At 52.4% G+C, this 23,138-nt stretch overlaps 1 protein-coding gene and 1 pseudogene across 7 annotated transcripts; both read left to right on the forward strand.

The window, feature by feature from the left end:
* Nucleotides 1–9,036, forward strand: FHL3 (four and a half LIM domains 3). Of its 6 annotated transcripts, none has more exons than XM_084872257.1 (6): nucleotides 1–139; nucleotides 6,229–6,402; nucleotides 6,499–6,673; nucleotides 7,645–7,814; nucleotides 7,939–8,125; nucleotides 8,252–9,036. In XM_084872257.1, exons 2-6 carry the CDS (start codon nucleotides 6,247–6,249, stop codon nucleotides 8,404–8,406), a joined length of 843 nt encoding a protein of 280 aa, XP_084728383.1. In that variant the 5' UTR covers nucleotides 1–139; nucleotides 6,229–6,246; the 3' UTR covers nucleotides 8,407–9,036. The 6 variants fall into 6 exon arrangements, with proteins under 6 accessions (XP_084728383.1, XP_084728384.1, XP_084728381.1 ...); XM_084872258.1 differs by having other exon boundaries at nucleotides 43–139; nucleotides 6,226–6,402; XM_084872255.1 differs by lacking the exon at nucleotides 1–139 and adding an exon at nucleotides 975–1,136.
* Nucleotides 9,037–14,493: 5,457 nt separating this feature from the next.
* On the forward strand, nucleotides 14,494–15,085 carry LOC311617327 (large ribosomal subunit protein uL22-like; annotated as a pseudogene). Its single transcript has one exon. The product of its transcript is annotated as a large ribosomal subunit protein uL22-like (transcript).
* The last annotated feature ends 8,053 nt before the right edge of the window (nucleotides 15,086–23,138 follow it).

Consider the following 23,138-nt stretch of genomic DNA (forward strand, 5'->3'; position numbering starts at 1 on the left):
AGGCTATTTATTCCTAGTGACAAGCCTGAGGCTCCCAGGAGAGGTGGCCTCAAAGACCTGGTGGGGCCTCGTGTCCCTGGCAGGCGCCAGCCTCCCTCCAGGGCAGCGCGAGGAAGCCAGAGGGCTGGACACCGCGGAGGTGAGGGAGGAGGGGTTCCCTCCACCACCCACGGCGGGCCCTGGCCGTGCACACTCCTCGCCTAAAAATCATGGGGCCGAGGGTCAGGGTCTCCCCTGGGCTTCGAAGGTCAAAACTATCCCCCGCACTGCGGAAACCTAGGCAGGACTTTTCGGTCCGGGGATGCAGCTGGAGGTGAGGAGGTGGCTACTTCTGCTTTTGTCACTCAGAGATGTGGACTAAGAAGGCCCTTGGAAAGTCTAGTCCCTTTGGGGGTGCGGGTGGGGGAAGGACCCCCTCTTCACTCCACCACCGAGGTCACTGACGACAGGGCCATGGCCCTGGGTCCAAAGCCACTCTCCCCTCCAGGCTGGATGAGGGCCTTTCACTTAAATTCGGGCTGAGGGTGACCCCGGGGGGGAACTGGTGTGGGGGAGAAGGACACCAAGAGGTAGGAAGGCTCTTGGTCCCCATATGGACTGGTTCCCCGTATCGGCTGGGTCCTGGGTCCGGTACCTCTTGCCCGAGATTGGAGACGGGGATGTGGGGGAAGCTGGGGGGGGGGGGGGGAAGGAAGGGGCACGCAGGGAGAGGCTGGAAAGCTGCAGCATGGGGACAGGGGCGGGGTCCTGGCCGCCGGGGCAGGGTGGGAGAGCCAGGTTAGTCTGGGCCCCTGGAGGGGGGCTGGAGCGTGCTTCCAGGCTAAGGGAGGCGGGGCGGGGTCTGCCCGTCCCCCCACCACCCCTGGACTCGGCGGTCGCGGGCGGGAGGCGGGGTCCGCACCGGCGGGCAGGGGCGGGGGGGCGGGGTCCGGGCGGGGCGGGCCGGGCCGGGCGCTCACTTCCTCGGGGAGGGGTTGGGGCCGCGCTCCCACTCGCCCACACGGCCGGGGAGCCGCCGGCAGCTCGCTCGGCCCCGCGCGGCGCGGCCCGCAGGTAGGAGCGGAGGGACGCGGGCCCGCCTTCCCGCACGGCCCCCCTCGCCACGAGCGCGCCCCGCCGCCGCCGCCCGCTTCGAGGTGAGCTCCCCGCCGCGCCCGGCTCCGATCCCGGCTCCCGGCCCCGGCCCCGGCCCCGGAGTCCCGGCCCCGGAGCCGCGGATGGAGCGGCGGCGGCCTGCCCCCGCCCCTGCCCCCGCCCCCGCCGGGTCTGGCCGCGGGCGCCCGGGCGCGGAGCCCCGGAGGGTCTGCTCCGGCCCCGGCGGGGCGAGGGCGCTGCTGGAGAGGCCGGGGGAGGGGGCCAAGTTTGAGATGGAAAAGCCAGAGTCTCTAAATACAGACCGGAGGGTCCTAGAAACTGAGGGTCCCAAAAGCCCAGTGGAATGGGAGTCCGGGACCGGGAACGGGACCGGGACCGGGAGCGGGAGGCAGGCTCAGACAGGAGGCTGCAGTTACTTGAAACAGGACCGGGACTTGGGCTTACTGAGAGTCAGTGAGACACAGCCCCAGGCATAGGCGCCAGCCCAGGTTGTGTGGAGCTTTTTAGGAAAAAGCGGACAGGGAATCTAGTGACCACTGCGTGGTAAGGCCCTTCCCAGGGTTGGGGGCAGAAATCAGGCAGCCTGAACCCCCCTTGGTTGTCCGGTTACTCCAGGGCGGCCGGGATCCTGGGGGGGAGAGGGGCCCAGGAGCCTAGGCTTCCTTAGCCTGGCTGTGAACCCGCCTCTGGAGGCCTGTCCAGACCTTCAGAGCCTGAGACGGAGACACTCGGGCACGCAGAGATGCGGAGAGATGGAGAACGGGATGGGGTGGGGACCGAGACTTTCTTCCCAGGAGAGACACAAGGAGACCAGACGTGGGTGTTCAGAGGTAGAAATTCACAGAGGCGAGCTGCTGGGAGATGGCCAGTGGGAGATACAGAGACACCCACTGCGTACAGACAGTTGTGAGGTGTGTGTGCACACACCCAGGCAGGGCCGGGGAACGGAACAGCGCTGGATGCAGGAGACTGAGATTTAATGGAGGCGCCCTGGCCGCCTCCCGGGCAGAGAGCAAGAGAGACCCGGGCCCAGAAGACTGGGAAGCAAGAATGTGGGGAAACACAAACTCGGGGCCAACGTAGTCCCCAAGAGGAGAGGACCTGGGACCAAGATTAGGATCAAGAGCCCCAGGCATATACAAAGGCAGTTTCAACTTATTTTTAAACTCGGATCTTGGACGGCCGCTTCAGCCCTGGGGGACTCGGGGTGAATGAACTGTTCCTCTCTTGTCCCCAGAGCAGCTGCTGGATCCTGCTTCCCACCCCTTCACCCCCCCTTCCCCCTAAACTGCTCTGACTCCCAGGCCCAGGACAGGGAGGGGGAGTGGAGGGTTGGGGTAGGTGCCCGCGAGCAGGGGGTGGGGGTAGCGGTGGGTTGAGTTCGGTGTCTCCCCTTTAGTCTCCTGTCATCTCCAGGGAGCTAGAGGGGGGGTCCGTGCTGATCCTGGCTCACAGCTGTGGGGCCTGGCCAGGGAGGTGGACAGTGGGGGCGGGAGGGGGGCAGAAAGGTTGAGCGGTTGGCACGGGTGATTGGAAAGGCTCCTGGGTGTCTTCCAAGGGCAGGGCTGGCAGCGGGAGAGAAGAGCCGGGCTCCTGTCCTGCTGATGTCACCTGGCATCTCATGTCCCCCTGCTCTCCGCGCTTTCCCCCCTTCCCACCACCATCGCAGCGTTTCTGAGGAAAGAGAAACAGCCAAGGGCCCCTGGGCTCTCGGGTACCTGAATGACCTTGAGTCTGCCCCCGCCCGGGCCCTGGCCTGAGACGGTGGTTGGGTGGGTGGGTGGGAATGCACTTTGCGAGAGGAGAGGAGCGTCCAGATGTGTGAGGGGGGTCTCAGAGTTATGCTTGCTGGAGTCAGGCTGACCTCCTAGCCTGGGCTTCTTCGGTGCCCCAAGTGTAAGGTGACCAGACGTCCCGCTTTTGGCGGGGCAGTCCCGATTTTTAACAATTTGTCCCGCGTCCCGGGGCGTTTTTAAAAAGTCCCGATTTTTTGGGAAAGATTCTTTCCAAAAATCGGAACTTTTTAAAAACGCTGCAGGATGCGGGACAAATTGTTAAAAATCGGGACGTCTGGTCACCTTACAGGTGGACACAGGGCTTCCCTCCCTGTTCTCTCCCCAGGCCTACACTAGGAATGTCCAGGTCAAATCCCAGGCCAGCTCCCCGATCCAGGCCTGGCTGAGAAACGATTGTCTGACCCCCTTAGGAGGGAGGGGCTAATAATAAAAACACGAATATCCTCCATTGACTGGCAACTAACTAACTCAAGGTGCTTCCAAGTATCATCACATTTTAATTTTTTTTTTCTGTGAATTTTCTTTTATCGGGACATAGGGGGTGGGTAACTTGGTGGTTATACCCCATCCGGGTACTGTCATCGTCACATTTCAGCCCGACAGTAAACCCAGGAGGTAGGAGGTCGTAGGAGATGGGAAAACAGGCTCAGAGAGCGTGAGTGGCTCGCCCAAGATCACCCAGGTTTACATTTCACAGCTGAAGCCTCTGCACACCACATGGCACGGCCATGTATCCAGCTATTCTGAGCTCCGAGAGGTGCCAGCTGGGTGGCTGGGACAGGTGTAGAGGTGTGTGTGCTGGTGGGGGTAGGGGCTGAGCGCCATCTGGCCACCTGAGCAGTCTCCGCTGCACAGCCCTCCCCGCCAGGAAGGAACACAAGCCTGGCTCCCTCGGTCCCCCAGTGCTGCCAGGGAGCGGGGGAAGGAGGGAAACGGGCAGAGACAGGTGGGCCTTGATAGTGCCCTTCACTCTGTCCTCACTGGAGCCCAGCTGGACAGACGAGGGGATTCTGGGAAAGAAACAGAAGCCATGCCCATACCCTATTTGGGGTGTCCCTGTCTCAGAGTGGTGAGTGCCTCCCGGGGGGGTGGGGGGGTGGCCAGGGCTAGCATGGGCCTGGGAAGGTGGCGGCTTCTCAGAGCCAGGCCAGGAAGGAAGGAAAAGGCCCCAGGCGCTCCTGGACAGAGGCATAGCCACACTCCACCTGTGTGCCCCCTGCTGCCCGTGGCTGACAGCCCAGGCAATCCTCAGATGCCGGGCCAGAGGAAACCCAGGCCTGAGCAGTAGGAAGCAGGGTTTCTAGCGAGGGTACCCTCCACCCTGCAGCATAGCCCCTACCCCAGAAGTCCCTGCTCCGAAGACGCCAGCTCCCGGTGGCCTCAGGCCCTGGCCAGGGTATGAAGTGAGTGTCCTCGCACCGCACAGAAGGCCGGCTATGAGCTCACGAGCCATCCCCTCCGAAGAGCCAGATCCTACAGGCTTGGGGCGTCCGTTGGCGCCTGGAGTCTGAACTCCAAGGCAGAGCAAACGCTTGTTGGCGAGAATTTCCCACTGTGGGTGGCTGAGAAAAGGAGGGCTTTCCCTTCAACTGGAGCCAGGGCAGGCTCTGGGGACTGCCAGTTCCTGAGGTCTGACGTGGAGGGAGTAGGTTGGTGGGTTCCTTTGTACTCCCCGGGCTCGTGTGTGCTGTGAGGACATGCCCTTCCGATGGGTCCTGGGGCCTCCTCTCCGCCCACCCCAGGACCCCGGTCCTCGGAGAGCAGGCTTCAGGATGGAGGAGGCCGGAGGTGGGGAGCACTGACTCTGGGGCGAGAGACTGGTGTCAGGGGCAACCGAAGGGACCAGGAACCCCATTTCCCCACCACCACCCCCACTCCCCACCCTCCTGTTCCAGAGGCAGCTGTGTGGATGACCTCATCCCGCAAACATGCTTTGTTCCTGAGAAAATGGAAAGTGTCTGAGGTTTGGTGGGGGGAGTGGGTGTCTGCAGCAACAGCTCTTAGGGCTCCCCCTTGCCTGACTCCCCACCCGAGAGGGGGTCTGATTTTGGGGAGAAAATGTCTTCCGTGGCTCCCTCTCTCACCCTTCACTCCCCCGCCCCAAACCCTTAGAAACCAGGAAAGCTGGGGAGAGGCTGTCTCTCCCAGAGGCAGGAGGAGGGACGTTGTGACCCAGGGGATGGAAAGATTCCTGGGTTTTGCCAGATGCTGCCAAGCGTGATGCCCCCCAGCAGGAGATGGCAGGGAGGCACGCTGCACAATCTGCTCCAGTTCCCCTCTCCCTCCCCGGGCGGCTCATTTCCCTTTTCTCTCCCTGTTGCCGGTAAAACCTGACATCTGGCCGTCTGGGCTGCCACAGCTGCTGCAGATGTTGCAGGCCACGGGCTGCCCAGGCTGGTGCGACCAGAGCTCAGGCGGGGGGTGAGAGCAGAGAGTCCAGCTGGGGAAGCTTGCCCAGGTCCAGCTTGCAGGATTTCCTTCCTGCTGAAACCCAGGCTGGGCCCCTGAAGTCCTCATTGCTGAGCTGACTCTCCTGGGAGGTGAGGCTCAATGACATCGCCTCCTCCACCTCCACCATTCATCCGCTCAGCGTACCTCCGACGTCCCACTGCTTCCTGGATGGGGACAGACAGGAACAGCCCCTTCCCATCCCTACGCTCCCCGCGTCTGGAGCTCCTTTATCTGCATCCCGAGGGTCCCTTCAGGCGAGGGTGGAGTGCTGTTCCTCCGGGAGAGGATGGGGTGGCTCTCTGCCCCTGATCTTGCCCCCTTGGGGACAGTAGGGACAGTGGAGGCTAAGCTCAGGCCGGGGCAGGAAATGAGTCACTGACCCAGGAAAAGCCCCCTCGCCCCAGATCTGCCAGGGCCCAGATAAGAAAACAACTTCTGCTTCCTGATTTTTTTCCTGACCCCCTTCTACCCCCGCCGTTAAATATAGAAACAGACATGCAGGACTCCTGGGTTCCCAGCAGCACCCTTTCCCCACCTACTCTGACCTGGCATTTTCTTTCTTTTAAAAAAAAAAATTTTTTTTAATTAAATTCAGAGAGGAAGGGGAAAAGAGAGAGACATCATTGATGAGAGAGAATCATTGATTGGCTGCCTCCTGCACGCCCCACACTGGGGATCGAGCCCACAACCCGGGCATGTGCCCTGACCAGGAATCAGACCGTGACCTGGTTCAAAGGTTGACATCCAACCACTGAGCCACACCGGCTGGGCTGACCTGGCATTTTCTATGCCTGGCCTCTTGCTCTTTATGTAATGCCAAGGCTCCTGCAAGGAGTGAAGCCGCAGCCCTCCTTGGTGACCCTGTTGCCCCTTGTGTCCCTAGCAGGGCTCGCTCGCCGCCACCATGAGTGAGGCCTTTGACTGTGCAAAATGCAGCGAGTCCCTGTACGGCCGGAAATACATCCAGACGGACAACGGCCCCTACTGCGTCCCCTGCTACGACAACACCTTCGCCAACACCTGTGCCGAGTGCCAGCAGCTGATCGGGCATGACTCGAGGGTAAGGACCAGCCCGGGCGGGGGGCAGGGAGCGGGCGGAGGCTGGAGGGAGGGGATAGAGGTGCCAGTGCCCCTGCGATGCTTCTGCTTCCGGCAGGAGCTATTCTACGAAGACCGCCACTTCCACGAGGGCTGCTTCCGCTGCTGCCGCTGCCAGCGCTCCCTGGCCGACGAGCCCTTCACCTGCCAGGACAGCGAGCTGCTCTGCAACGACTGCTACTGCAGTGCCTTCTCCTCGCAGTGCTCCGCCTGCGGGGAGACCGTCATGCCGGGTACGTCCCCGGGGGCTCCTGGCGTGTGGGACCGGCATGCCTGGCCTCTGTGCAGGGTTGGTTCATGCATGTGCAAGGGACTGGCAATGCCTGTCTGATACATACGTGGAGGTTTATACAGGAAAGACCTGCACAGGCAGCATGTCCTTAGAAACTCAGGGTATGCAGGATCTGTTGTGCTTGTATGATCTTGGGACCTTAGCATGCATAGGGACTGGCATGCACAGGTATACACTTGAAAGCTTAGCATGTACGGGAACTGACAGGCCTGGTACATTCCTGAGGGCTTATACTATGCACTGGACTGGTGGGCCAGGTATACACCTGTGGGCTCACCATGGATGGACAAACTGACACGCCTTAGGGCTTCGCATGCCAAAAGAGTTGCATGTTTGGTGCATGTAGGAGCTAAGCGTATGCTGAGACTGTCATGCTTGGTACAGTGGGTCTTGGTGTGTGCAGAGACAGAGGGCTTAACATGTGTTCTGAGTGCATGCTTACTAATATGTGTAAGGATGTAGAATATGTGGAGAAGGGCATGATTGGGATATGCAGGGGCTTAGCATGTACGGAACCTACCGTGTCCAGAACTTTAGAACTTGCTTGGCTAGTGTAAGTCAGGTAGCTGTGGGTGTGCTAAAACCATCAAATCTGGTGCGTAAGGGCCTAGCATATACTGAGTCATCATGTCAATGACATGAGACAGTCCTATCTGTTCCATATGAGGACTCCACATGTGCCAAACCCTCATGTGTAGTGTATGGGGGCCTAGCATGTGCCTGGCCAACATGCCCAGTGTTTGGGGAGGTTAGCATGTACAATACGTGTGGTGGGGGCCTTGCTGCATGTGCACGGACACCGCCCTGCCTGAGCTATGGAAACGGGATTCTCCTGGGGAACGGGGCCAGAGCGGAGGGTGGCACTCAGGAGCTTGGCGCCCAGCTTCTGAGCGGGACCCCTGTTCCCCACAGGGTCCCGGAAGCTGGAGTACGGAGGCCAGACGTGGCACGAGCACTGCTTCCTGTGCAGCGGCTGTGAGCAGCCCCTGGGCTCCCGGTCCTTCGTGCCCGACAAGGGTGCCCACTACTGCGTGCCCTGCTACGAGAACAAGTTTGCTCCTCGCTGTGCCCGCTGCAGCAAGGTGGGGGCTGGGCCAACCGGGTGGGGCCCTGGCCCCCACGGTAGGATGGGTGGGGGTTGAGCAAGGCTCTGTTGTGGGGTGGGAATCCCCGCTCCCCCCCTGCTGACAGATGCTGCCCCCACAGACGCTGACACAGGGTGGCGTGACATACCGTGACCAGCCTTGGCATCGAGAATGCCTGGTCTGCACGGGGTGCCAGACCCCCCTGGCAGGGCAGCAGTTCACCTCCCGGGATGATGATCCGTACTGTGTGGCCTGTTTTGGAGAACTCTTTGCACCCAAGTGCAGCAGCTGCAAGCGCCCCATCACAGGTGGGAGAAGGGTCGGAGAACTGAGAGGGTGGGGTGCAGGCAGGGGAAGGGGATCTGGGGTTGGAGGAGGCCGAGGGCCCGGACCGCCCTCCGGGTCAGCAGAGCTAACGTCCAGCCTCCCTCCAGGACTCGGTGGGGGCAAGTATGTGTCCTTCGAAGACCGCCACTGGCACCACAGCTGCTTCGCCTGCGCCCGCTGCTCCGCCTCCCTGGTGGGCCAAGGCTTCGTGCCCGACGGAGACAAAGTGCTGTGCCAGGGCTGCAGCCAGGCGGGGCCCTGAGCCAGGGCTCCTGGGCCCAGGCCCTCCCAAACCGGGGCCCTGAGGACTAAGGCTCCTTTTCCAAACCGCCTCTCGGACCCAGCCTCTCCCCAAACTGGGGCTCCCCCTGGGCTCCAGGATCCAGCCTCCCCACTCCGACATCCCCAAACTGGTACTCCCTGGCCCGGGGTCCCCAAACCTGGGCTCCTTCGGACCCTCTGCCATTCGTATCTCCTTCCCAAGCCTGAACTCTAGAATACTCAGTCCTGTCCCCTAGAGTTGTGGTTCCCAGACCAGTCCCTCTCCCCAAATCAGGGCCCTAGATCCCTCCCCTCCACACCTGGACTCGGACCCAGGCCCTTCAGTCTAGGCTTCTCGGCAGACTGTAGGTCTCCTCCGGGTGCCTGCGAAGTCCTGGACTCAGGCCTGACCCTCCCCACCCCCATCCCACTCCTGTACCCGGGGCTGGGGCTGTCTGGGCAGCAGGTCAGGGGCTCACTGGCTAGAAGGTCCTAGGGTCCAGGGTTCTGCCCGGCCCGCGATCCATCGTTGTTTGTTTTCTCATTTCAGCTCCATTTGCCCAGAGGTGGGCAGAGGGGTGGACTGGTTCACCCCCTTAGAGATTCTGCAATAAAGCAGTGTGAGGCCGCACGGGCCCTGTGTGTGTGTGTCCGGGGACGGAGGGGAAAGAGGGTTCCTCTGAGGCTACTCCAGGCCTCGGTGCCGGCAGAGGGGGGAGCTGCGGGCCGCGGGATGGGAAATCTCTCCGGAGAAAGGGATCTCTCCCCCGCCTCCCCCCGGCCGCCGCCCCGCTGCTACCGTCCCTCTAGGGCTTAACCTGGCAACCCGCTGCTGGCTACGGGCTCTTTCCTCCCGGGAGAAGGGAGGGGCTTACGGGAGCGCGGGGGTACGGGTGCGTCTCCCCTCCCTGAGTAGTCCTTCCCAAGCCCCGCAGAGCCCCCGGTGCGGGTCCCCCAGCCCCCTTCCCCCTCCGCCCGAGGATTAGCGGAGGCGGCCCGGGATCCGCTCGCCGCCGCACGTTTTTCGCCAAAAAAGGCAAGGATGCAGCTGCACGCGCCGCGGGAACATCTGGATCCGATTCCCGGCATGAATGGGTCACGGCCCCGCCTCCCCGCCCCCACGGCCCGAGGGCGGGGGCGGGGGCGCGCCGAGGGGGCTGGCCCCCGAAGTGGGGAGATGGGGCGGAGCGCTGCCCCCCAAACCCCTCCCCCGGCGCCCGGTCTGCGGCCTGCGGTCTGCGCGCGGCCCCGCCGCCGGAGCCCGAGGCTGGGCGCTCCCCGCGCTCCGGCCGCGGCGCTCCGAGGCGCCCAGGGCTCGCCCGCAGCCTCCCGGGGTGGGGCCCGCGCCTCCCGTGGAGGAGGGGCCCTCGGCCCGGCACGGCCGCGTGGTGATATCTATCGCGTGTAAAATCTTCCCTGAAATTCTGTGGGGCGGGCACGTTTCCATTTCACAGAGGTGAAGACTCCGCGGGCCATTCCCCCCCAAGGTACAACAGGTAGTCCCTGTGGTAGATCCGGGGTTCTGATGGGCTTCATACTGTCTCCCTGGCCCTCTTTCAATAATATATATATATATATATATATATATATATATATATATATATATATATATATATATATATATATATATATATATAGTTGATTCTTATAGAAAGGGAGAGGGATAGAGAGTTAGAAACATCGAAGAGAAAGAGACATTGATCAGCTGCCTCCTGCACACCTCCCACTGGGGATGTGCCCACAACCAAGGTACCTGCCCTTGACCGGAATCGAACCTGGGACCTTTCAGTCTGCAGGCCTACACTCTATCCACTGAGCCAAACCAGTTTCGGCGCTCTTCGAATTCTTAAACTTTCTGAGGCCGAGGTTGACATTTTCAAATGCCCACCATGTGTAAGGCTTCTAATGCAATGATTATACGTTTCCATTTTTGTCTCGCCCTGCCTCGCTTGGCCCTGCATTCTCAGCTCCCGGCAATTACTACATGTTCAATAAATACTTGTTGGAGGAAGAGTAGTCCCAGCCTAGGAAACAGCTGGTGCAAAAGCCTGGAGGCCTGGAAAGAAAAACACATAGGGTGCTTTGAGGAAGCACCAAGCAATTTCGTTTGGAGGAAGTGCCAAGAGGCTTAAAATGGCAAGCAGAAGCCAGGTCATGAAAAGTCAAACGCCAAGTTAAACAGACCTCACCCTGCGGGGAAAGCGGCCAGTGGAAATGTTTAAGCAAGGACATGAGACGATCGCTCGGCTGCTGCGGAATGAATAATGGATAGGAGAGTAAGCTGAGCGGCTGGTTAGGAGGCTGGTGCTGGGTCCAGGTGAGAGATAACGAGGCAGGCGGCAGCAGGCGTGGAGAAGACAGGGCTTGGGGACTGGCTGGGCAGGGTGGGGAAGGAGAAGGTTTGAGGGAAAGGAAGGGATCAGGTGAATGGTGTCGCTCAGATGACCTACCCACCTAAGGAAGAGATGTGCAGATACCATACTGAGTCGTTGATTTCGAGATAAACATTTTTCAGATTTAACATCTCAGAAAGCAAATGCATCGTATAATCTAAGGTGTGACCTCGTTTATTTGATCATTTGTTTTCTTTATTTCTCGGTGGAACATAAAATAATGGGGAGATTAACATTTTACAGGAGCTCATATTCAATAAAATTCAGTAGATCCCAAACCTGAGCCTCAAACACCCTCCTCCCAGAAAAAACAAAGAAAGAAAAAAAGATACACCTGAGTCTCCACGATACTGAATGGAGATTTCTTACTCTTTCTTAGTGGTGCAGGAGAAGCCTCTAGTGAGGAGTTGTACCCAGGGTCCTCTCCCTGATGTTGAGGTCTTGCTTAAATTTTTAGACACCCCGGAATAGACAAGACAAGAGTCATTATCTCAATGTTATTTTACAAACTTGTAAAATAAAAAGCAGCTGAAACCAGCTTGGCTCAGTGGATAAAGCGTCGGTCTGGGGACTGAAAGGTCCCAAGTTCGATTCCAGTCAAGGGCATGTACATTGGTTGTGGGCACATCCCCAGTAGGGGGTGTGCAGGAGGCAGCTGATCGATGTTTCTCATTGACCTTGACCAGGAATCAAACTCCTGACCCTTCAGTGCTTATAATGATGCTCCGCCCAACTGAGTCATACTGGTTAGGGCTTGAGTCAACTGTTATAAAGGATATCCTGCTTTACCTTTCAACCAATGGACTGAGACCTGCCCCAACCAATCAGAATTGTGTGATTCAGACCAATCAGAACTGTGTGAATTGGATATTCATTTACATAAAATGGACCTAATTACTAGTAGGAACCTGGGTGGGAACTTTGGTGTAAAGAACAGCCCTCCCCAGCAGACTGCACTTTCAGGGATCATTTCTATAGTTTGTTCCTGGGGAATGCCTCTGAATGTGCAGCACACCCAAAACCAGGAGGTACAGCATCCTCTCCTGAGTGGGAAACCCGCCCTTTGGAGAGGAAGAGGGAGAAGACGCAGTCTGAGTGGTTTTTGTAAAAACAAAAAATCATCTTACCCTTTGTCTCAAGTGAAGTACATTTTCATTTGTTTACCGGAAGCTGTGTCTCCCCAGTTTGCAAACTATTCGCCTGAATAAAGTTTTCTCCCTCTTTTTTTTTTTTTTTTTTTTTTGTTAATCCTCCCCTGAGGATATTTTTTTCCATTGCTTTTCAGAGAGAGTGAAGGGAGAGAGGGATGGGAAAAAAAAGAGGCACCCACATTGACTGCTGCCTTCTGCACTCACCTGGACCAGGAGCGGGGAGCAAACTCACAACCCAAGTGCATGCCCTTGACCAGAAATCGAACCTGGGACCCTTCTAACCACTGAGCAACACCAGCAAGGGCAAGCTTCTCCTTTTTTCATTCCGACACCATTTGGATTTGTTTCCATTTCGATGGCAGCAGTGAGATCTGAAGCAGCACCCAGGCTCTCCTCCCAATGCCGTCTCAGAATCAATGCCTCAGCACCAGCAAGGTTCGATTTGGACTTGGTCCATATGGCTCTTTGGGACATCACCCATTAAGTTTTGTGGGGACAGTGAGGCTTAAGGGCCACTTGGAGGTGTTAATGGACAGTCCATGTTCTAAGCTCCCATTCAATAACCAGCCACCCTCTGGTACCCCAGCCACCTTGATGCACAGGGCCCATGGCACAGAAAGTGGTCTCTAGCTGGGTCTTTGGACAAATATCACTCAGACCCAGCATATCTTAAATTTTGCTGACCCGGATGGGGCTCTGAGATTTCACAACTTGCTTATTTGCAAGCACAATCAGCACAAAGAAAATACCAAACCTCCCAAAGACAATGGGAGGCTTTCTTTAACTGGTACCTTGAGAGCACTAAATGAGACCCATTATCCCCTCTTAAATAGAATAATTTTAAATGGAATAAACACCTTGATAAATTAGAAAAAGGAATTTGCACCTGTGAGATTGAAGTTAAAGAGGAACCACTGGGGAACTCTCTAAATTTTGCCCATGTTATTCTGAAGCTAGACCCCCCCTCCAGAGAAAACACCCTCTTCACCTCTTCCACCACTCCCACGTCACACCCCAATTTTTTCTCTCTTTTCTGATCTTTCTGAACTTCCTGTTTTCTCCTCTCCTGATGTCTACTTCTCTTAATGCACCAGACCTTCCTTCCCCTTACTTAATAGTTCCTTTTAAGGTTGAATTGGGTGATGGAGACCATCAAAATTCTTATACTGCTTGGACTAAGTTTGAATTTATGGCCCCAGTAAAGGGCTTCCCTGACCCTAAGATTAATTCCCTTGAATTTGAATGGCATTTCAATCTCATTATCAGTGCCTATCAGCCTGGGTTTTCTGATCTTTATCACATTATTCACATGTTTGTAGGAACTGTTTAGCCTGGAAATGTTTGTTGACCGCTGATCGGAATGAACCTCAGGAGGACTTTGGTGCCCAGGGCTTTGAGAAGGCACACAGGCCACTAAATTATTCCTCAAATCTTTCCTTGCGAAGTCTTTTGGAAAGCCATACACCGTTGTCTACAGAGAAAGGACAAACCTGTTCCTATTTTGATAGAACTGAACGGACTTTCCAACAAAATTCAGGGATTAAAAAATCGAATAATGAAACTCTCAGTCTGTTCAATTCCATAATTGTGGCTAGCTTTAGTACTTTGGTAAAACATGACCTTAACTGGGCCACAAAACAACCCCATAATATAGCCTCTTTGGCTAACTAGCTATGTAAGACTTTAGAGAAAGACAGAAACCTAGGGCTACGTAGCCCTAGATTATCAGGAAAAGATTGCTAAACTCTGGCACTCGAACTACAACAATTAAAAAGAGATGTCCTGCTTGGCTGGTGTTGCTCAGTGGTTAAGAGTTGTCCTATGAGCAGAAACCGGTTTGGCTCAGTGGTAGAGTGTCGGTCTGCGGACTGAAAGGTCCCAGGTTCGATTCCGGTCAGGGGCATGTACCTTGGTTGCGAGCACATCCCCGGTAGGGGGGTGTGCAAGAGGCAGCTGGTCGATGTTTCTCGCTCTCTATCTCTCTCCCTTCCTCTCTGTAAAAAATCAATAAAATATATTAAAAAAAAAAAAAAAAAAAAAAAAAAAAAAAAAAAGAGTTGTCCTATGAACCAGGTCTAATGGTTTGATTATCGGCCAGGGCACATGCCTGGGTTGCAGGCCCTATGCCCAGTGTGAGGTGTGCAGAAAGCAGCAGATCAATGATTCTCTCATCATTGATGCTTCTATCTCTCCCTTCCTCTCTAAAATCAATAAAAAATGTATTTTCTTAAAGCTGAGAAATAAATACTTTTAAAAAGAGAGAGGGATGCCCCACTCTTCTCAAAAGTAGCCAGAGGTGCCAAAACCGGTTTAGCTCAATGGATAGAGCGTCGGCTTGGGGACTGAAGGGTCCCGGGTTCGATTCCGGTCAAGGGCATGTACCTTGGTTGCGGGCATATCCCCAGTAGGGGGTGTGCAAGAGGCAACTGATCGATGGCTCTCTCTCATCGATGTTTCTAACTCTCTATCTCTCTCCCTTCCTCTCTGTACAAAATCAATAAAATATATTAAAAAAAAAAAGTAGCCAGAGGTGATCTTTATTCACTTGACCCAGAAACACCCATAAAATCATACAAATCAAGAGATTCAAATATTCATGCTCATTTTAAGAACACTCGTGAAACTGCCCAGGCTATCAAGGGTTTGAGTGTCCAAAAAACCACCAAGTATCTGAAGGATGTCACTTTCCAGAAGCAATGTGTGTCATCCCATCGTTACACTGTGGAGCTGGTAGGTGTGCCCAGGTGAAACAGTGGGGCTGGACACAGGGTCGGTGGCCCAAAAAGAGTGCTGAATGATTGCTGCACGTGCTAAAAAAAAAAAAAACCCAGAGAGCAATGCTGAACTTAAGGGTTTAGATGTAGAGTCTCTGGTCATTGAGCACATCCAGGTGAACAAAGCTCCCAGGAGGTGGTATGCAACTTCCAGAGCCCACGGTGGATTAACCCATACATGAGCTCTCCTGGCGACACACAGGATCCTTACCGAAAACGTGCAGATTGTTCCTAAACCAGAAGAGGGAAATATATTCCAGAAAAAAATATATCCCGGCTGAGACTGAAGAAACAAAACTTATGACCTAGGAATAAATTCAGTATAAAGTAAATACTAATAAAATTTTTAGTCTACAGCTATACCACCCTGAATGCGCCAGATCTCATCTAATAAAAATTTTAAAAGAGAGAGACATGCCCCCGAATTACAGTCTCTCAAAATCAAAATCAGAAACTTGGGTGTGTGTGTGGGGGGAGAGGGGGTTGTAAATACTTGGACATTTTAAAAGGGACTGTCTCAAATACAAACAATGACTATAACTAAACCCTGATAATGTTTACCAACTCTCATTATTTTTAAAAAAATATATTTTATTGATTTTTCACAGAGAGGAAGAGAGAGGGATAGAGAGTTAGAAACATCGATGAGAGAGAGACATCGATCAGCTGCCTCTTGCACACCCCCCACTGGGGATGTGCCCACAACCAAGGGACATGCCCTTGCCCGGAATCGAACCTGGGACCTTTCAGTCCGCAGGCCGACGCTCTATCTACTGAGCCAAACCGGTCCTGGCCCAACCCTCATTCTTTAAGCAGGTCTAGAGATGCTCCAGGGTCAGTAGGGGACATTTCCACCACTTAAAACAAACCAGTTGGGGAAGAACTGGCTAGAGCTCTAATTGACACTAGAGCCACCCTCTCTGTCCTCAAACCCCAACATGCTTTCAGAACTCCCAGAGTTCTAAATTTATCTATAATAGATAGTCAGAGCAGCCAACCAACCTATGTCACTCCCTAAATCCTTACTCATCTCTTTGTGATTGAGATCTCTTACCAGTAATTATTATCATTTATTACTCATTCTATCAACCTCCTGGGAATAGACTTTTTAGAAACCTACCAAGCCCATATTTCCTTTTCTCACCAGGGATCCTATCTCTAGAGTGGCTCTCCCCCAAATCCCCCTTTATTCAACTAGTCTCATCAACTACATACAGCCTGTTCTCCCAGTGCTGCCCAAAGGCCTATGGGCACAGTCCAAACCTGATGTGGGCCATGTGCATTCAGAACCCCAAGTAAAACACTGATAGACCCCCAAAAACTCTTCCTCACCCTAGCTGGTTTAGCTACTTGGATAAAGCATTGGCCTGCGGACTAAAGGGTCCTGGGTTCGATTCCAGCCAAGGGCACATGCCTGGGTTGTGAACTTGATCCCCAGTGGGGTGTGCAGGAGGCAGCCAATCAATGATTCTCTCTCATCATTGATGTTTCTATCTCTCTCTCCCTCTTCCTCTCTGAAATAAAAAAAGAAATATTTTTTAAAAATCTCTTCCTCAGCTGAAACCGGTTTGGCTCAGTGGTGGAGCGTCAGTCTGCGGACTGGGTGGTCCCAGGTTCGATTCCGATCTAGGGCATGTGCCTTGGTTGTGGGCACATCCCCGGTGGGGGGTGTGCGAGAGGCTGCTGGTCGATATTTCTCTCTCATTGACGTTTCTGGCTCTCTCTCTCCCTTCCTCTCTGTGGAAAATCAATAAAATATATATTAAAAAAAAAAAAAGAACTCTTCCTCAATCTCTCTATATAAAAGCCTAAGTGACCCAATGACTGAACAGCTGGTCAACCAGTCGCTATGATACACACTGACCACCAGGGGGCAGACGCTTAACACAGGAGCTGTCCCCTGGTGGTCAGTGTGCTCCCACAGCCAGAACGCCGTTCAGCTGACCAGGATGAGAAGGCTGGAATGAGTGGGGCCAGGATGAGCAGGAACAGCTCCTTTCTGACCATTGGCTGCTTCGCACACTACTATATCCCTCAGGAGATGTTGGATGCCGGTTTCAGCCTGATCCCTGCAGGACCTGCCAAGAGACCCCACCTAGGCCTCTAGTATTAAATAATATCCCCTAAATCCTGAGGCCTTGGGTGGGATTATATATATATATATATATATATATATATATATATATATATATATATATATATATATATATATATATATATATATATATATAAAATATGTTGTACACACTAGAGGCCCGATGCATGAAATTCCTGCAAGAGTAGTCCTTCCTTCCCCTAGTTGCTTGTACCCGAGACCTGAGTTTCCCTCACAGCCCTGGCTTTGTCCAGAAGGTCATCAGATCTAATTACCATATTATGCTTTTATTATTATAGATGTCTAATCATTCCTAGGGGCAGCCCTTGTGTTACCCCCATCTTAGCCATCTGCAAACCCAATGGAAAAGGATGGAAATTTGCTCAAGACCTCAGCCATAAATAATATAGTCAGTCATTCCTTGACAGTCCATGATTGTCAGAACTGGCTTCTTAATTTTTTCTTACTGTCTCAACCACTTGTGACCTACTCAAGAATCCCTTTTCTGACTCCCTACAATGGACATCTGATGTCCATCAATCTTTTTTTTTTTTTTTAATATGTTCTTATTTATTTCAGAAAGAGGGAGAGAGAGAAACATCAATGATGAGAGAGAATCATTGATGGGCTGCACATCCCCAAGTTCGAAACCAGACATATGCCCTGACCAGGAATCGAACCGTGACTTCCTGGTTCATAGGGTGACACTCAACCCTGAGCCACACCGCTGGGCCTAACAATCTTTTGAAAGAATAGAAACTCAGCTTACCTTAGCTGAGACCTTAGAGTAGGGGTGTCGAACTCAATCAGAGAAGGGGCCAAAATCTAAAATCCAGCCTAAATTGCGGGCCGAATGGTTTACTGAACAGTCATAAACTGACAATGTCATAAACTGACAGTGTAGTGCAGTGATGACAGCGTGGTGCGGGCCACATTGCAAGGCCTGGCGGGCTAGATTTGGCCCGCGGGCCTTGTGTTTGACATATGTGCCTTAGAGCATCCAAATTATAACCTCCCTTTTCACATCTTCACTTATGACCCTGAAGTGACCTCTAGAATCTAGGGGCTCTTACTCAATCACATGGGGTTGTAAAATAGGCTATAGGATAGTCTAGTCAGCAATTAAATCTAGCTGTTCAAGGACTTCCCCCTTGCCTTAAGGCAGTTGTCACTGTTTCCATCCTTATAAGGCTACTGAAAAGCTGGTGATCTCTTATTACTGTGTATGTTCCACACTCCGCTGAAACTCTCCTTAATTCTTTTCATACTCAGAATCTTTCTGCTAGTCATCCAGCCAAATATAAAGTCCTCCTCTGTCTTCACCCCACCTTACTATCCCTCAAAGCAACTTACTAGTACTTCCTCCTGTACCCTACTTCCTTTTCCAGATGAATAACATCCCGCATGGCTGCATTACGTTGACTGACCAAATCCTTACCCCACAAATGGATATATACGAAACCCCACTTCCCAATGTAGACTATGAATGGTTCACCAACGGATCCGATTTAAGGGAACCCAATGGCAATTACAGAGCTAAATGTGCCACTGTCTCCCTTAATACAATCATAGAATGAAGCCCTCTACTTGAGGCCAAACCTGCCCAACGGGAAGAACTACATGCCCTTACTAAGCACGTTTATTAGCCAAAGATAAAACTATCAATACCTATACTGACAGACAATATGCTCTTGGAGTAATCCATGACTTTGCCATGCTGGTATCCCTACCACATCTGGACAGAAAATTAAAGACAAACTGTGTCCTGGCACTCCCAGATGCCATACTGACTTTCAGAGCCTTTTTGTTCTTCTTATCATTCAGGGACATTCTTCTTCTCCAAAGTGCAAGGAACTGAAATTGGCTATTTCCCAGGAGATAACAACAACCCTGCCTATAGGAACCATCTACTCCTGCCCTCCCTCCATTTCCTCACTTAGACCAAAGACCAGGCAAACCTCATGCCATGGCTCTGGAGGATGGAGAGGGGAAGTGGATTAAGCAAGGCTGTTCCTTTGATTCTTCTTGATGCTTATAGCTAGGACCTACTCACCGCCCTGTCCTCCCCAACAATCTCCAAAGGGAGATTTTAAACTTCATCGATGATTTAAGTCCTTAAAACACCGAGAAAATGATCCAATGAAGAAAAGAATGTTGATGGGACTCTTTACCCACTATTGCCCACCAGGCATCTAAGATGGGCAAAATTTGTCCAAACTATAACCCTGGGAAACTGTCGCATGCCTCTCTGGGCCACTTTCCATTCCTAATGGGTCCTTTAGAGGTATGGCAATTAGATTGAATCCAACGTCCCCTTCTCATGTGGGTATACATACGTGTTAATCATGATCTGTGTGTTTTCACATTGGGCTGAGGCTTTCCCTTGCCATGGCCCTGGCAGTAGCTAAGGCCTATTAGGAAAAATCAGTCTGTCCAACCAGCATGGCTCAGGGATTGAGCATTGACCTATGAACCAGGAGGTCAGGATCATGGTTCAATTTCAGGTTGGTTGCAGGCTCCATGGAGTGGGCAGAGAGTGGAAGGTGCAGGAGGCAGCCAATCGATGATTCTCATCATTGATGTTTCTATCTCTCTCTGTCTCCCTTCCTCTCTGAAATCGATAGAAAACATTTTTTTTTTAATTATTATAACTTCAAGAATCCCTCAAGAGCTTAATAGTGATTGAGGAACTCATTTTATAGGATAGATTTTTCAAATGTTTGTAAAATTTGGCCTATCCATCAGCATTTCCATTTTATCATCCCCAATCCTCTGGATTGGTAGAACAAGCCAATGGAAAAATAAATACTCGGTTGGCAGAAATTTGCATGGCATTTAATCTGTCATGGCCCAAGGCCTTCCTGAACCCGCCTTAACTTTTCGTTCTACTCCCACTGCAAGACACAAATTTTCGCCTTTGAGATGATCACAGGTCGTGCTATGCACCCAGATGAAGAACTGCACCAAAGGAGATCTCCTGCATCACTGCAAGGAGCTTATCAACACCCTACAACGTAACAGTGGCTCCTGGGAGACAAGGAATGTCCTCAGAGCCTCAGGCCCGGGCGTTTTGTTGCTGGAAAAGACACCAATACAGACTCTTCCATCCCAGCTGGACAGGACCTTATCAGGTCCTTCGGACCGATCTATTACTAAATTCCGTGGCGTTGACTCACGGGTTCATCTCTCAGCTAACCAGACCCTTGAGCAAAGTCCCGAAAACAAACTCTGACCAAAATCTAGGCAACAGGATGAGAAGAAGACAACAGCTGAAGTAAACAACTATTTCCAAGAAAATGGACCAGGCCTGCGTCACACCAATTCTTCCAGAGATTCTTAACTTAAATTTATTGTCTTTATCTCTTGTTGGTCTTTGCATATAAGGCGGACCTTTATTTTTGAGAAGATTATCAACATGATAACAAACCCAGTTGTTCTTCCTTTTCTCACTCTCTCCCTCATTTCTTCCCCCCCCCCCCCTCTGAAAAATAATATTTTACTAAAACTCTCTGAGAGTGCTGCTAAGGGAGGAAATTTTCACTGATTGCTGGATGTCACCCAAACCCTAAACCAATTAAAGACAAATACCTGCTACTTGTTGCTCCATTTACCAAGTTTAATATGGTTCCCAATGTCACTGTCTTCCCAGATCAACCTATATTCAACTTCACCTTTCAGGTAAAGAGTATTAAAAACCCAGAGACATGCCGAAACCGGTTTGGCTCAGTGGTAGAGCGTCGGCCTGTGGACTGAAAGGTCCCGAGTTCGATTCCGGTCAAGGGCATGTACCTTGGTTGCGGGCACATCCCCGGTAGGGGGTGTGCAAGAGGCAGCTGGTCGATGTTTCTCTCTCATCGACATTTCTAGCTCTCTATCTCTCTCCCTTCCTCTCTGTAAAAAATCAATAAAATATATTTAAATAAATAAATACCGGGCCCGGAGCAGCCGGGCCCAGAGCAGCCGGGTCGGGTGCGGCAAGGCCCGGAGCAGCAGCAGCCAAGTCCAGAGCAACTAGGTCGGGAGCGGCAGTGACCAGACCCGGAGCAGCTGGTTGTGGAACGAACCAGAGCAACAGAGGCCAGGTCCGGAGCAGCCAGGCCCGGAACAGCTCGCTCCTCGCCTGCCCCTGCCCCACGGCTGCCTCTCAGACATGGCTGGGAACTTGAGGGTCTGCTGAATCAAGTGATGAAGGCTTAGATCTGGATGTGTTGAGTTAGTATAGGGCTGTGGTATTGATCTGTGAGTGCCTTGGGTGGGGCCTGGATGAGACTGGTTGACCTATTTGGAAATGTCTTTTGTGTGAAATGTATCATTGGGCATGTGGAGGTATTATTGATATGAGAAAATGCTAAGTAAATGATTTACTATCTGAAAAGGGATTTACTATCGGGGAAAGGGAGGGAGAAAGAGACTGAACATAGACTGCACCTATGGATGAGGACAATGGGGGATGGGGAGGGGGCGGAGGGTGGGGTGGGAACCTGGTGGAGGGGGGAAGAAATGAGGAACCTTTGTAATAATATGAACAATAAAGATTGATTTAAAAAATAAATAAATAAATAAATAAATAAATAAATAATAAAAACCCAGAGACAGCCGAAACCGGTTTGGCTCAGTGGATAGAGCGTCAGCCTGAGGACTGAAGGGTCCCAGGTTCGATTCCGGTCAAGGGCATGTACGTTGGATGAGGGCACATCCCCGGAAGGGGGTGTGCAGGAGCCAGCTGGTTGATGTTTCTCTCTATCCCTCTCTCTTCCTCAATGTAAAAAATCAATAAAATATATTAAAACAAAACAAACAAACAAAAAAAACACCAGAGACATCTGCCCCCCGTTTGTTATTATTCATTGTCCCAGTCACCTTCACTGAATTTAAATTTAAATATGCCCCAATCTCTTCCATACTTGATCTCTAACTGTCTAGGTCAGTGGTTGGCAAACTCATTAGTAAACAGAGTGGCAAACTCACGAGCCGTGGTTTGCCAATTACTGGTCTAGGTGACATTTTAAAAGAAAGATATATGCCGAAGCCGGTTTGGCTCAGTGGATAGAGCATAGGCCTGCAGACTGAAAGGTCCCAGGTCCAATTCCGGTCAAGGGCATGTACCTTGGTTGCGGGCACATCCCCAGTAGGGTGTGTGCAAGAGGCAGCTGATTGATGACTCTCTCATCGATGTTTCTAGTTCTCTATCTCTCTCCCTTCCTCTCTGTAAAAAATCAATGAAAATAAATATTAAAAAAATAATAAAATAAAAATAAATCAATAAAATATATTAAAAAAAAGATATAACCAAATTATGTAAACTTGTTGCTTTAATTGGATACAAATCTGTTGGATTTTGCAAAGCATGCAAACAGTTTCACCATTGGTTGGAAAAATTCTCTTGGCATATTTATGAATGTATCCATAAAGAAGAATACGTAGGTGTGTGTGTGGGGGGGGTTGTTTATGCACCTCCCTGGTTCATTTTATTTTTAGTATTGGAGAAGATATCCCAACTAAAGAATGGGCACATCAATGTTTGGGCAGTTGCCTGTTGGAGCAATTTGTGACTGTTTTATCTGTAATAATAAAAGCATAATATGCTAATTAGACTGGACAGCCGAATGACCTGCTGGACATCCTTCCGGACATACTTCTGGATGAAGTCATCTCAGTGGGGGCTGAGGCACAGGTGGTTAGGGGTGATCAGGCAGGCAGGCAGAGTGGTTAGGGGCAATCAGGCAGGCAGGCAGAGTGGTTAGGGGCAATCAGGCAGGCATGTGAGCAGTTAGGGGCAATCAGGCAGGCAAGTGAGTGAATAGGGGTGATCAGGCAGGCAGGCAGGCAGGCAAGCAGTTAGGGGTGATCAGGCAGGCAGGCAGGCAAGTGGCTAGCAGCCAGTGGTCCCAGATTGCAAAAGGGATGTCCCACTACCGGTTTAGGCCCCATCCCACTGTGGAATCGGGCCAAAACCGGCAGTTAGACATCCCCCAAGGGGTCCCAGATTGTGAGACGGAGCAGGCTGGGCTGAGGGGGACCCCCCCCCCCCTTGTACGAATTTTGGGCACCGGGCCGCTAGTCTATTCATAAGAACCCCAGCCTTTCCATAAGTTCTTTTAACAAAGAACTGTTTCCACAGGACCAAAGGCAGATCATGAAGCCCAAAAGAGAAACAGTGGCCAGTAATGATAAAATAAGACAAAGTATACTCAGCATTCTAGTCCCTAGTGCCAGAATATATGTCAATAAGAATATAACTAGGGCCGAAACCGGTTTGGCTCAGTGGTAGAGCGTCAGTCTGTGGACTGAAAGGTCCCAGGTTCGATTCCGGTCAGGGG

The sequence above is a fragment of the Pipistrellus hanaki genome (assembly GCF_964339955.1).
Source record: "Pipistrellus hanaki genome assembly, chromosome: 2".
NCBI lineage: Eukaryota > Metazoa > Chordata > Mammalia > Chiroptera > Vespertilionidae > Pipistrellus > Pipistrellus hanaki.